Here is a 15621-nt window from a genome sequence, read left to right on the forward strand (position 1 = left end):
GTTGTGTAAATCAAATGATACAACCCCCAAAAAAATCAATTTTAATTCCAGGTTGTAAGGCAACAAAATAGGAAAAATGCCAAGGGGGGTGAATACTTTCGCAAGCCATTGTCACCCTGGGATATAGTTTTATTTTTCAGCTGGATAATTACACACATTTTAATGCAAAAGTCACACCAGAATGGCTTTCCAAGTGGTGTTGAGTTTTCCTGAGTGTTCCAGTATCAGTCCTGACTTAAATATGCTTGAAAATCAGAGACAAGGTTTGAATAACGCTGTTCATCAATGATTCCCAACCACATTTACTGAGCTTGAGCCATTTTGACAAAAACAATGGATATAAATTGCCCTAAGAATTGTGCAAAGTTGGTAGAATCTTATTCAAAGTGATTCACGGCTTTAATGGCTGCTAAAGATGCTTCCACCAAGTATTAACTCTGAGGTGTAAAGACATATGCAATCAAGACATCTTCATTTTTTGTTTTCTATTCATTTGGAAAATGTTCTATAATTTTTCTTTCACTTTGAAAATGTGAAGTAGGTTGTGTATGTAGACCAGTAGGAAAACAAATCCATTGTAATCCTTTTTTAGATAAAAATTGAAGGCAACAAAATGTGACAACTGTGAAAGGGATGTGGCACTGTATATACAGTATGTGTGTGTCTCATAACTTTTCGATGGTGCCAAACATCTGAAATATAAGAATGCTGTAGTTTAGTGCAACTGATCTGCTTTTCAGACAATAATAAGTGTATAAAACAGACAAAATGAAATGCAATGTGCCTGGGGAAATGGTTCAGTCATCTTGCTATTTAGTTTATTATATACTCTGAACAATACTCAGTGGCATTTTACAGTGTGCACATCGGAAATCTAAATAAATAAAATGCTTTTATGTGGAGAAAAAAAGTATATTTATATAATTTTACAGAGCCGATATAAAACGTAACATCTGTTAAATATACAGTAGCACAATGCTCCACAACATTGACAGAGTTGTAAAAACCCTGTGGTAAAAACCCTCCTGAAGACTGTATTGCTTTCTTCAGCATGGATGATGAGCTAATAACAAGTGGTCGAAGATGAGGCAAACAGCCCCATTCAAATGGAGTAAAAATTGAGGATGTTGATGCCAGGCATAGTGGACTTTAGGACATCCATTTGCTCTCTAATGAACATGAACACAGACACTGTTCACTTCAGATCGCTTCAAGAGGATTGCAGTGTATGGGAGCTAAGGACAAGACAAGTACTCAACGAGTACCATACAAGATTTCTATGTGTTAAGTCATAGTAGGGGCCCCTCCACTTTTTGGTTTGTGTGTCTGTAACTCTGAGCATCATTAAATAAGTAAAGCCAAATACACAGTCGATAAAAGACAACAACAAAAAACTCTTAGTAGAACAAATTCCACACCACACACGCAAGGAATGCAAAGACCTCACCCCCAACTGCAAAACAAAATGGGCACGCGTTCGGTTTATTGTTGATCTCAGTGTGTGAGAAGTTCACACAAAGAAGATGGCCAAAATAAAGAAAAAGCAATAGAATTTCTCCCAACAGGCAAACATGGTTTACTAAACATGCTTACCTGTAGAATATCAAGATGTTTACTTATTCAATCTTTTTTAAATTTTATTTGAAAAACACATGATATTATAAAAGCTTTTATTGAGAAAAATAGCAGATTTTTCATTTCATGAGGTTGTGCCCTTGACACACTCAGATGTGATTATGTGTATTTACAGATAAACGGTATAAAAAGTTATATTTCAAAAACAAAAACCATGTGTTTACCAATATGTCAGCCCTGATCTTCTTGTCAAAGGCATTAAACCGCTGAAAAGAGATGACAGGAGAAGAAGAGAGAGAGGGTGTGGATGCATGCAGTTGGGTGAGTCAGAGATATATTTGCATTCCCATCCTCTACACACAAAAAGGATTGAACCGAAAGGAAGAATATAATGTTAACAAAAGAAAGTCTGTGTGATGTGCTTCTCCTTGCCACAAGTGCATTGATATAAGGCACAGGCACAGTTTCCCCTCTTTGAACAGAGTAGGTCAGTCCCAGTACGAGGAATTGGTAGGGTGACCACCTGTGAAGACCATCACCATGCAATGTTTACTACTACTACTAATGTTCTCTTAGTGGTGTGGGTTTAAAATCTTTGCTGCTTTTCATTTCTTTATGATTCTAAAAAGTCAACATTGACATGAATTGACATGATATGAAAGTGAAACCAAGCCTGACACGTTGACAGTCAAAATCATTCACAAAAGAAAACACTATTGGCACACTCTTCATAATTCAAAAGTTACAATATCTGATTTTTTTTAATCATAGAACAAAATAGCAATGAGCCTTCTATCACTACATGTGTGGTAGGTGGCTTGAAGCAGAGATGGGGAAATGGCAGGATATTGCAGAGTTTCTAATGTGGGTGATCACCCTAGTGATTCTAGTACTGAAATTGTCTTCAGGACATCGAACAGAACATTGTCACTCCGAGTGTCTCTTTGTAAATCTCAGGAGGATCCCTCTCAGTTCCTGTCAAAGGCTGTTAGGAGGAACAGACCCCCTAAGTGTCAGTGTATATGCATGATTGCGTGTGTTTCTGTGTATGTGTAGATGTGTGTTTTTCTATGTGTTGCAGTGTGTGCATTTGTGTATACTGTATGTGTTTCAGTGCATGTGTGTGTTTCAGTATAAATGTGGATGTTTGTTTCAGTGCGTTTGTGTTTTGATATGTATGTATGTATGTATGTATATACTGTATGTGTGTGTGTGTGTGTGTTTCAGTGTGTGTGCGTGTGCATGTGTGTGTTCTAGAGGCAGACATTGTTGCTGATCTGGCAGGTGGAGCCTGTCCCGGCCTGTGAGAGGAAGAGTTTCCCGTTGGGACAGACACACACCTCATAGACAGTCTGTCTGGTAGTGGTTCCCGAGGGAGAGGCCTTGCCCTCAGGCAGACGCAGCAGCCTGATCCTCCGCGCGTCCAGAGTGATCTGACCACAGGGAGACAACGGGTTAAATGAAGACAGAGTCATGTTATTTATTTATGTATAGATGTGGTAAAGAGGTCAATCGGACTAGACCAAAACAATGGAATTACCATGGAAATGCGTGGGGGAAAGGACTGTGGGGGAAAGATCCCGAGTCTCCTCATTGCTCCCAAACAAAATGCCTCTACATTTAGGCTATTATTTCTATGTGTATTTCACAATATGTTGAGGAAAAAGTCTGAGTATAATGCTTGTATGGATGTCAACCCCAACACATGTTCATGTCATCGTTACCAATCAACTGATTACAGTTAAAAACGACTTTGACTAACCATCTTATATACGAACAGGAGTTAGCATAACCACGGGAAGTAGGGGTGCTGCAGCACACCCTGAAAAATCTGAATTAAAAAACGATCTTAATTAAAAAAATATTTTTCACAAAAGGAGTGCACTGGGCCTTTACTAGTCCTGTATTAGCGGACCGATATAGCTGCCAGACAAAGCCGTTTATGGCATTAACCTCTTAACGGCCACACACCCAACTCATCTCTGAACGCTGAGTTATTTACTCCTTTATGATTTAAGATTGACAAATACATACCCAGCGTTTAAGGTACCAATCAATTCCAACAATCACTTTTCACTTAACTCTGACATTATCATTTGAATTGGTACAGTATTACTTCTCTCTCGCCCAACTTTACTATTCCACCCACCCAGACGTTCAGTCTAAATCCCATCTCTCTAACCTCCTCTCCCCCTCGCCCTCCCGGGACTCTTAAGGGCTTGTATTTCCCTAGCCGGGAGAGGATCTGCTCTAAATATAAAAGGTAAAAGGAGTCATTACCAGGCGCCTCAGGGAAACATTCCTATCAAATGACCTGTAACACTTTTAAGCAGGGAGTCTCAGCTGACTTCTCCACACATCTGCTGTTGAGATAATCTCTGCAGTGAGAGAGTAGCCGGGGGCCGGGAATGGGCAGGTCTCTAATAGATAAACCTCACCATTAATTGCGGTTGGAAGTGCCAAGGGGCTCCTAGAGAGCGAGAGGTGTCTGTGAAGTGTCTGTCCGCGAGTCAGGCAGGTGACAAATGGACAGTTGGAAGGCAACTCAAATGGAGTGTGAGAGCAGGGGTGCAGTTATATGAGGAAGATAGCAAAGCACAAAATGTTTGATATAAGCCACATCAAGTCCATAAAATTGAGAGGGGCCTCTGTTTATGTGTTGAATCAACTAGTCCCATGATTCTGTTAAACTTGTCTGATAAAACTTTGGAAGAATAACCCAAGGGCAACAATAGGACTAGTGAAGTTTTACCCTCATCAACATTCACTTCAGATCATAACATCGACAGACAGATATACAGATGTAGAGAGTACACAGTTTAAAAACTCTTAATGCAGCATTCCTTCCTTCCTGACTTACTTCCTTCATGAGATCAGTGATGAACTAATCTGACATAACTTGAAAAAATAAAAGCTATGGGGTGAAATCCTTTAGATCATTGACTAATTTAACAGAGGAGTAAGAAAAGATGCAAAGATAAAAGTTGAGAGAATGGGCCCCCTACCTCTCCGTCTTTGGACTCCAGGCGTAAGTCACTTCTACACGTGGCCTGGATGTCCCCTGCCTCTGCTAGGATCTGGATTCCTTTAGGGGCCTCCATGTACAGAGACCGCGTGGGAGACTCCAGGCTGGAAGAGAGAGAAGAGACAATTCCATCAATGAATGAAAGAATACAGAGGAACAATCTGAAGAACCATTGCCCTGGGGTAGAGATGATTTATTAGGGTTTCACAGCGAAGCTATTGTTATTGTTAGATTTAAAAAAATCTTGACATGGTCAAATAACTCAAGCGTAGATTGGTAACTGTTTTTCTAATTTGGCACACAGAAACTAGAGGCCATGAGTAACTTGGTCAAAAAGAATGGTACTGATTGGCCTATAGGTGGTGCTGTTATAAGCAGTCTCACTTAAACCCTCATATCCACCTTCAAATAACGCCAAATGTATGGTACATCTGTTAACTTAGTTTGAGAAAAGCTAAGGGATTTGTTAAGAGATGGCTGAGTTATTGATCAATCAGAAAATCTGATTTTACGTGTCCATTTAAATCCTTTGTAAATCCACTTCACAATGGCCTATCAAATGTTTTTTTTTTTGGTTAATCAAAGACATTACCATGATGAAGTCTGGCATTGGCATATCTTTTAAAAAAAGGAAACTATTAACAATTCACTTTTTGACTATGTAATACTAATGCTTAAAATAATTTTCAAAAAAGCATATTTTCATGGACTAAAAGTAGTAGTCCCTAAAGACTTTGAGAAAATAATGTTGATGCATTCAAAGATGGCCACACTATACCAGTAGATGCATATTAGCACATACGCAAATATGCTAAAGTATGCAAAAAATATTTTGCCGGGGCTGGACATCTGTTTTTGGGAGATGCTGGGTTATCACATATCCAGTTGCGAAATTTCCTTTCGTCGGATACCCGGAGGCAAAGTCATTGGGCTTGTTCCAATGACAAAACATGACGGATAGTTTATCTCGCCTAGGATCTGAAACCAGTAGTAACCACCAACTTCAATGACAGTTAACTTAAAATTCAAAGATGAATCCTACATACCCACACCCCAATAACATTGTTGCAGATGAGGGCTTGCTACCTAGCTACAGTGTTTGAGTCATCTCAGGTGTTTTCTTGTAAAACAGCTCAGCTAGCTAGGACAATTCAATGAGTGTACAAAACATTAGGAACACTGGCTCTTTCCATGACATAGACTGACCAGGTGAATCCAGGTGAAAGCTATGATCCCTTATTGATGTCACCTGTTAAATGGTGGTCCTCTGTAGCTCAGCTGGTAGAGCACGGCGCTTGTAACGCCAAGGTAGTGGGTTCGATCCCCGGGACCACCCATACACAAAAATGTATGCACGCATGACTGTAAGTCGCTTTGGATAAAAGCGTCTGCTAAATGGCATATTATTATTAATTATTATTTAAATCCACTGAAATCAGTGTAGATGAAGGGAAGGAGACAGGTTAAAGAAATATGTATAAGCCTTGAGACAATTGAGACATGGATTGTGTATGTGTGCCATTCGTGTGAATGGGCAAGACAAAATATTTAAGTGCCTTTGAACAGGGTAAGTGCCAGGCGCACCGATTTGAGTGTGTCAAGAACTGCAACGCTGCTAGGTTTTTCACGCTCAACAGTTTCCCGTGTGTATCAAGAATGGTCCACCAGCCAAAGGACATCCAGCCAACTTGACACAACTGTGGGAAGCATTGGAGTCAACATGGGCCAGCATCCCTGTGGAACGCTTTCGACACCTTGTAGAGTCCATGCCCCAACAAATTGAGGCTGTTCTGAAGGCAAAAGGTGTTCCTAATATTTTTTACACTCAGTGTGTATGTCCTTAGAAGCTGTGTGAATATAAAGTCACTGCAACCTAAGATGGCTGCACCAGACCAGTTGGTGGCACTATAGATGTCATTGGCACCATAGGATACTAGAGCAATAACTATTGATCAAGTGGAATTTTTCTCATGCAAATGAATGTTAGATTTAAATCATGCAAACAAACAATGTGAAATATTGTGATTAGTATATCTGTATAATCACATATTGTTGCCCTATTACATAGTGAAAAGTGGATATTCTATTCAGTAAAATGAGAAACCAGAAGTCCTGCCGCTTGCGCAGTCAGCGTATTACAGCTGTGAGAGTGTATTGAAGTATTCTGGAATGTATTTGGAATGTACCAACTGAGATTTAAATCAACATGGTAATGCTTTCACTGATTGCACATAAAGAAGATAGTTCCTACATGATAGAGTGCTTGCTTTGTTATCCAACTGATCTTGTGTCCTTTCTGTCATTCTGTCCACCCTGTTCATTGCTGCAGCAAGTGACTACAACACAGCAAGTGACTAAAACACACTAAAGGTAAATTCAGTAAATTGAGATTTCCCAAAATGATTTCTGCCTGCTGCCATATTTATCAGTGGTTCATACATAGGGCCTCCATTGTGTAATAATTTGCTTTCCATGTCTATCTATTGGGGGAGTGTTGTTATCACTGTCAGTGATAGGAGATATGAACCAGAGTGTGGAACAGAGACAGGGAGACACCAGACAGTGATCTGGGATAAGAGGTTGTGGCTGTGACTGCAGTAGCAGAGCCTCCAGTTAATTTCCCTCTCTCTGTCTTCTCTGGCCCCTGCCAGCCTCAGCCGCCGCCCAACAAAGGAAATTAAGTATCGATCACATACCAACAAAAAACAAGCAGAATTTATATTCAAATAACTAGCTGTCATCTTTATTAATATCGAATGGGTTTGTTTTGCCTTTACAGGATGAATTCTAGATGAAAGATCTTGAATCATATCAGATTTCCATTACATATTGCTGTGATATTACTTGACAATATTCTAGTATTGTATTATGATATTATATATCATATTATTATATTTTAGAATATTACTGCCATTTCAATTGTTCACATTTGGAAAATGAGGACATGAAAAGGCAACAAAGGAGCCTGGGTTATAATTATAATCACATAATGGCCACCGACGGCTGTGCCACACTGGGAAATCATAAAATGCTTATAAGATTAAGCAGTCTGAACGTAGGCAGAAATTCAAAATAGGCTACATATCCAGCCACTAAGACACAAACCTAAAATACACTTCAAGTGTTAAATGAGAGGCTATTTAACTGTTATCACACTGCAATCTTTCGATCTCATCTCAAGCCCCTGAGAGAGACAAAGTTGAACACACTGAGATGAAAAGAGATGAAGAGTGCATGTGCACAGTGAGAGGCACACAGAAGAGTGGGGAATAGGACTCCACAGCATGTATACTTATTTTATTATGTTTAAAATCAAGGAGATGGTCACTATCTCAGGATGTCATTGGAAATATTGAACAACCAGGGAGCGTGCATGTGGACATAATGCTTTGGACATAATGCCCACTCTTATAGAGTAAACATAGCGCTAAGTGTGTCTGCTAAAACATAGATGAGCAGACTAACGCTGTGATGGTACACCATGTCCTCTCAGAGGTGATCAACACAACAGGACAACACTTTATTTGGAGTGTAGGAAGATGAGAAACAGCTTACTATCTCTACTGTAAAGATAAAGGAGAAAACATCGTCATCATGTCATGTGTAGTTATCATGTTGTGATCGGAAAAGAGTCAAACAACAACAACTATACAATCATTGATTAGATTTACAATAAAGGAATGTAAAAAAGTATTTATTGGTTTGAAAATCCAAACAGTCACTCCCATTAATCTTAGCCCAAAGTACTCTTCCTCTTTGAAAAGCGTGTGATTGTGAGCCTCAGCCTGGCTATCTATCTGTATTCAGGGTTGGGCTGTGCTGTGTGTCTCAGATGCCGCTGGAGGGAAAATAAAACAGATTATAAGACACAACGTTACAGCAACAGCATCCCCCCCCCCCTGCTGTGCATCACCCGTAAAACAGGAAGATAGGGTGTCATTTGAATCCACCGAGAATTTGAGATGTCACCAGGGGGATGGATGCTTTAAAACAAAAGAGAGAGTGCCTCCCTCCCTTCCCTCTCTCTCTCTCTGTTCCCTCCCTTCCTCTGGTGGCATGCACCACAATCAACATCTCCAGCTGAGATCAAAGGTTAATAACATTTCATGCTTCCTCGTTCATATCACCAGAGTTCAAATATGCCATCGCGTAAATGGTTTTCCACTTGAAAGAAATTGCATGGGATTACAATGTAAATGTATGCAATTTGTTTAGCGGTGTGTTTTCCCTTTTGTGTCCTTCACAATGTCTCCTAATCATGGCTATTTATGATCTGATACATATTATCTGTATACAGTGGTCAACTGTGAGAAACTAAATGAAATGGGTCCTGGACAATTGGTTGGATAACAGTGGAGTTTATTATCTCCAGTGATTAGTGTGATTGTGGCTTTCTGAAAGGTTTTTGTGACCTAAAAACCGGCGACTGCACACTATGTTCGCCCAATTACTCCGATAAATATACACTTTGAAATGGGGGTCTGTTTGACATGTCCGGGGCTTATTGCAGTGTGGATGAGCCCATTACATTGCCACCAGGGCCTGTTTCCTCAGCCCAACTACAGACACAGTATTTGTTTTAATGATTACAAATCACCTCCAAAACTCTGCTCAAAGGTAAAACAGTTATGACGGTTGAACAATAAAGCCCGATAAAATAGTGGCTCCGTTTTCAAAGGAAGACTTTTATGGGTTTATGTCACATTCGTTCTTGAGAACACATTTCATGTTCAAGGAGTTATTGTGATGTTTTTTTGCTCTCAGGCTAGGCATCATATTGTTTTGTCTTTATCTGTGTAGAGAACGGGTCAGGACATCTGTCAAATAGTCCTGTCCTCCTTTCTGCTGCCACAAGTGAGAAATGTATTCAATAGAAAGACATGTCCTGTGGATGACACATGATCATCAACCGTAGAGATATGATGCCGGCTATTGTTCTAATTCTATAACATTTGTAGGGAGTAGGAAAATATGACACTCAAAATAGAACATGATGGGATCCTGAATTGTTACCTGCCAAGGATTCCAACACATTATGGAAAGATTAGATTTTACTCATGCCCCACTGCGCTCACTCCTGTTTCCAATGTAATTGGATAGTTTGGGCCATATCTCATTTTCAATTGGCCACTTGTCACAAAAGAGCGCATAAATAGAAGAAAAAGCCCTAGCCTCCAACCAACAATTACACTGGGAATGGTATGCTGAGCTCTAGAGCATCACTCAAAGTGATCTGTCCTTTTCCTAAAAACCCTGCCAAAAATCTGGTGTTTCTATGTCAAACAATTTGGTCATATTTCAGTCTTCTGTGATGTATATAAAGTGTAAAATTGTGATGCAAAAAAAAAAAAAAAATGGGGGGGGACAGGACATAGTATAGGTGTCTTATTTTTTGTAAGCCCATAACCATGTGTGAGGCATATACATTTGTTTCAAAGTAGATTTGTTTAAGACTACCTAGAAACACTCTGTGTAACCCTGATTTAGCCCACTGCAGTGAAAGGTTAAATGATCATGTCTAAAGCGCCGTAAATGATTGATGAGTCACAGTTCATCACACAAAGTAATATCCTCTGGAAGCATTATTATACATTTGTAATAAAACTCTCTCTCTCTCTCTCTCTCTCTCTCTCTCTCTCTCTCTCTCTCTCTCTCTCTCTCTCTCTCTCTCTCTCTCTCTCTCTCTCTCTCTCTCTCTCTCTCTCTCTCTCTCTCTCTCTCTCTCTCTCTCTCTCTCTCTCTCTCTCTCTCTCTCTCTCTCTCTCTCTCTCTCTCTCTCTCTCTCTCTCTCTCTCTCTCTCTCTCTCTCTCTCTCTCTCTCTCTCTCTCTCTCTCTCTCTCTCTCACTCACTCACTCACTCACTCACTCACTCACTCACTCACTCACTGAAGCATTATACTGTCCAATGAAAACAAAGTCCTTTCTGACTGATTGGCATTCATCGGATCTGACACATCAGGAAGTAGAATGATAATAAACAAGACATTTACATGAAGAAGCTGTACAGTTCTATCTAAGTTCCACTGAATGGGCCTCCTCTGTTCTGAAAGTAATAGTGATGCATGGGCTGCTACAGTAGCATGGTGATGCCAGGGAGTAGGAGAGAACTGCGTGGTCATACAGAGTGTTCATTTGATTGATGGGTGTCAGAATGTTTGGTGTATGTGGAGGCAGGGATGATAACCAGTATCACCTGTCAACGAAGGCGGGCCCACTGTTCCCTTCTCTCCTCTCACTCTGTTAGGGCCAGGGGGAGGGAGAGAGGTGCTGTGTCTGTGGCTTTACTGCATCCTTTTAGGGCAGGGGTGTCAAATACATTTTGCCCAGTGGGCCCCATTCAGTCTGCAACGAGTCCTCTATCCATTGTTTTGGGAATTGTTTATACTCCCTGACTGTCTAGCTTTAATTTCTGTGATTATAAGTGAGCTGAATGCTATAAATGTAGGTCCATTATAATTTCTACACAGTTTCAATTTGTTTTTTGTCATTTTAAAGTATATTTAGTTTGTTTCGCCCCCACCCATATAAACATCTCAAAACACCCACGGACCGGATTGAATCCCCAAACATTGGGCTGTATGTTTGACACCCATGTTTTAGGGAGCAAGGTGGAAGGTGAAGAGTGTGTTTGTGTGTGTCTGTCCATATATGTTTTGGGTGGTGGTGTGGTAGTATAGTGTGTTGGTGGAGGCTTGTGGCTAACGCTCCAAGTGGCACTAACTGCTCATTATCTCTCTCTCTACAAATCTGTCTTCTACTCAACCACTTGTCAGCCAGCACCCACATTCTACTTCTCTTTTCCCCTCTCCCTCTCTCTCTCTCCCTTCTCTACGTCTCTCGCCTCTGATATTGGCATTGTACTTCATATGCTTGTTTTAGTTAATGAGAAGCTCCTTTAATTACATTTTGATGAGCATCCGGGCATTGATCTGGGTGGAGAGGGGGCTCATCCACTGCCAAGATACAGCCATTGATCATACATGTCGGAGACCACACAACAACAACGCAGCCAAATGGTTCTTCATCAACACTCAACTGGACGGGATGGAGCGCTAATTGCTCGAGGAGTGTAAATTGCTTCACAGAGTCGAGTCTTTCCCAGCTACAGGGCATTGGAAGAAAGTCCAATGCTGTAGGCCTGTTCAAAAGCTGATGAAGTGTGATGTTACACTGTATTATTTGTTACAAGGGTAAAATGTATCTATCTACCTGTGAGTGGAGCCTATCTGATGTTTCTAAACTAATCAAAACTATTCCGTGATTTTAGTTGACTACAGAAAAAAGGTACGTTATTACTGTATGATAGCATATAGGTGGGTAATCACATATCATTATCTACCCCATAAAGAAGGCAAACTGAACCAAAAGGAAGATTTTGATGATGATGAGCACAAGCAATAGCCTCAGTCTGATGACAGAACACACACCTGCAGTTTAGGCCCTGTCAGCAGAACATCTACAGAAAGCTTTAAAACACCTCTCATCTGTCTGGAATATATAGTAATGGTTGTCAGTGGCAGTATGCATGGGGTTAGTGAATCATTTAAAAGGCAATAATCCATATCACACCCTCCCTCATCACTCAGCGACACACCAAGGCTTAGGGAAATGCCATGTAATCTTCAGTCAGCCCAAACTAAACTGTACAGTAAGTCCTCTGCACACAATGTGAGTCATTTTCCCTTCCTTTTATAATAGCAACCCAGAGACATGCCACAGCAATTCCCCATATATCTTTTAATTTTTCATTTAATTTTGTTTGATTATAAATGCATAGAAAAGGGGGAAGTTAATGCATGATGTTATAGCTGTGTGTGTGTGTTTGTGTGCATGAATACTTATGTGTGTGCATTAGGGTGGATTCAAAGAGAAACGTATCTTACCGTAGCTCTTTGAAGGGCTCGGCCCTGACGTGTGGCGTCTCCACAGAGTTGGTGAACACGGCTCCCTCGGCACCTGTAATCACAGAACTACAACATTAGCCAGGAGACCTCCCCTCTCTGCCAGCCATCGGCCCGTCGCTCAATACCACACTGTGATGCCAAATCAATGGACATAATGTCTAAAGCCACAGATCTATACGGGCCGTCATGGCCGCCACATCCCACAAGGTCTCACCTATGCCACACAGTTAATTTAGGCTCTCAGCTACTGTAGTCCCCACCCTATGCTATTGAATAACCTTTACGTTGGGGTGCTGCTAGTGGATCGATAGCCTCGACTAAATGTGTTTCAAAGCACTTTGTGGCACGGCAGGCACTCCAAAACACCTCAAAGTTTAGCGGTAAAAAAGTTATCCCGTTCAAAAACAAAAAAGGGGAGTATTTTCAATTACAGCGACAGGGTGACGGTCGGGTACCTGAGTACTTGAGAATATTTACAGGGCCGTTATTCCTTTAGGGGTGTTGTTAAATTACAGCTCGCAGCTTTTCGCTCGGAAAGCGGCGAGGGACAAATGCAAAGAGAAGTGCCTATGTGGGATAGATAACATAATGGTCTATTCCAGGTGGAAGCGCTTCTGTTCTCCTGATGTATCCCAGATGCCTCTTGGGCGTATATAGGCTTGGCAGGGGGTCTGCTCTGCATTGGGTTTGAAGAGCTGTGCTCAGCGGGGAAAGTTTGCTCCATTCTTTTACTCTGACAGCTCTGCTGCTGGGAGTCACACCTCCTCAGCAGGAGTGAAGTGAATGGCTATAAGACTGTGTCACTGGACTTCCTGTGTTGTAAAATGACTCAGAAGGTTTCTTAAAGCTAAGGTTTTTTATTTTTGCCTGGCTTCCCCTTTAAGGGGGTTTAGGTCAGGGTTCTTGTTCACCACTATGAGACAAATGTATTTGTAAAAAGGATAATAATACAAATATAATTTGATCAAATGTTATTGTAAAGAAGCAAACATTGAAACAGCAGACAGGCTAATGCAATGAGAGTTGCATGAAGCAGATGAATATGAAAAATATTATTAATGGAGTCAATATGGAGATAATACAGGCCACATGGAGCATCAGATATCATACAGTATAAATTGTAATCGATAGATGCACTTTGTGTGAACTCCCACAGGGATGAGGGTCCATTAAGAGATGCTAAACAGAAGCCAGTACTCCATTCATAAGATTTTTTTATTGTCACATAAACCAGATAGGTGCAGTGAAATGTGTTGTTTTACAGGGTCAGCCATAGTAGTACGACAGCCCTGGAGCAAATTAGGGTTAAGTGCCTTGCTCAAGGACACATCGACAGTTTTATCACCTTGTCAGCTCAGGTATTCGAAGCAGCGACCTTTTGGTTACTGGCCCAACACTCTACCCACTAGGCTACCTGTAGCCCATATGTATAAACTGTCTCTACCCGCAGTTATACACTGTAGGCTATTGTATATGTCCATGTATCTACCAACAGACAACTGAGACTATGGCAGATAAGAGACATCTCACAGTTCCCAAACCCAAAGAGCCTGTCACAAGTCACCCACTGACTCACATACCAGAAAAAAAATATTCATACATATTTCTACACTGTAACCAGGAGCCCTTCATGTAAATAACCAGGCCTCACAGTCAAGACATTACCTTTTGCTCAGATGGTATGAAAAAGAGTCGTGATGCAGCTTTTATGAGGACTATCATATTATGGAGAGAAAGGTGGTTAATATAGAGTGCAGCTTAATGGTCAAAATGTTTTTGACTGTTTTTATGTGAAAATGCTGACAGAGAAAAACTCAGCCCTCTGCCTGACAGGGAAGATTGATATTGATCGGTGAGGGAGAGACGCGAACCATTTAAACTTGCCACCCATATCCATGAAAAGCAATAGAGGCTGTCCATATGTAATGTCAGTGTTCACTGAGTACATGAGTGTGTGATGAACTGTCAAGACAGCAGTATTTCAGAATACCGTACTGTCAAAGCAACATTTTGAAATATCACTATTTGGGACTTACAGCTGATGGGCCTCTTTTGCCAAAAACTCACACATAAGGTAAGTACCGTCTCTTCAAGCTCGTTTCAGTATGTGAATTCATACAGTCGGAGGGACATAACCCAGTATAGTTTTGGCTTAATGCATAACACAGCATTAAGACGATGAGTAAAAACCCAGAAAATCTGTGCTAAACGACTAGTGCAGTACATTAGAGAACACAACATCAGTTCCTCATTCTGACACGGCAGAGCCCAGTCTTCTCTCAAACGTTGCTACCACCCCGCTAGCCACAGTCCATAGATGAGTTGATAGATGCTAATCAGAGCCCTTGGGAGAGAAAGTAATAAAGTTACTCAGTGTTGACAGACAGACTGCAGCCATAGTCAGATCAAGACCAGGAAACAGAAAAAACAAGCAGTCATTGTGTAGAGAATTATTGTACCATCTAAACCGCTGTGAAATATATTTTCCATAATCAAAAATATTGTATTTTCAGCTGTTTGAAGCTGGTGTACAAAACTGAAAGTAAAAGGTGCAAAAACAAAACTTAAGAACAGGAAGCATAGAAATAGCACATATAGAACATATCTACTTCTTCTTAGACTTGCTTTCAATAAGAATGACAGATCTATAACTCACATTTCTATTAGAATTCGGTCGGTTCACCCCAAAAGTTACATATTGCAGGTTTAAGGCATACCCCACTGTGTGTGTCTTCACTTTCACACCCTAATTAGAGAGCAAGATAATATGGACGCCGTAATACTGAAGGTTTAATATTCCCCGTATAAAAAAGGAGCTGATCATGGACTACAGGAAACAGCAGAGGAAGCACGCCCCTATCCACATCGACGGGACCGCTGTGGAGCAGGTGGAAAGCAGCAGGTGGAAAGCTTCAAGTTCCTCGGCATACACATCACTGACGATCTGCATGGCCTTGAATCAATAGCCTGCCTATGGGAGTCACTTGATCAATATCTTCTCACTTTCATTTACACATCACCTTGTGAACTTTATTCGACTTTCATACAAAGGCACAGACACGCGCACAAATGCTTTTACGAACAGACACTCACACCCACACACTTACTCTCTCACT

General features: G+C 40.8%; 1 protein-coding gene across 2 annotated transcripts in view; it reads right to left on the minus strand.

The window, feature by feature from the left end:
- Positions 1 to 791: 791 nt before the first annotated feature.
- LOC121579416 (delta-sarcoglycan) overlaps positions 792 to 15621 on the minus strand; it is a 286780-nt gene continuing 271950 nt past the window's right edge. For both annotated transcript variants that reach the window (XM_041893999.2, XM_041893998.2), the window contains exons 6-8: positions 12485 to 12557; positions 4581 to 4704; positions 792 to 3008 (exon numbers count right to left, since the gene is read on the minus strand). In XM_041893999.2, coding sequence (XP_041749933.1) covers positions 2829 to 3008; positions 4581 to 4704; positions 12485 to 12557 — 377 coding nt within the window. In that variant the 3' untranslated portion in view covers positions 792 to 2828. The remainder of the gene's footprint in view (positions 3009 to 4580; positions 4705 to 12484; positions 12558 to 15621) is intronic.

The sequence above is a fragment of the Coregonus clupeaformis genome, chromosome 13 (genome assembly GCF_020615455.1).
Source record: "Coregonus clupeaformis isolate EN_2021a chromosome 13, ASM2061545v1, whole genome shotgun sequence".
Lineage (NCBI taxonomy): Eukaryota > Metazoa > Chordata > Actinopteri > Salmoniformes > Salmonidae > Coregonus > Coregonus clupeaformis.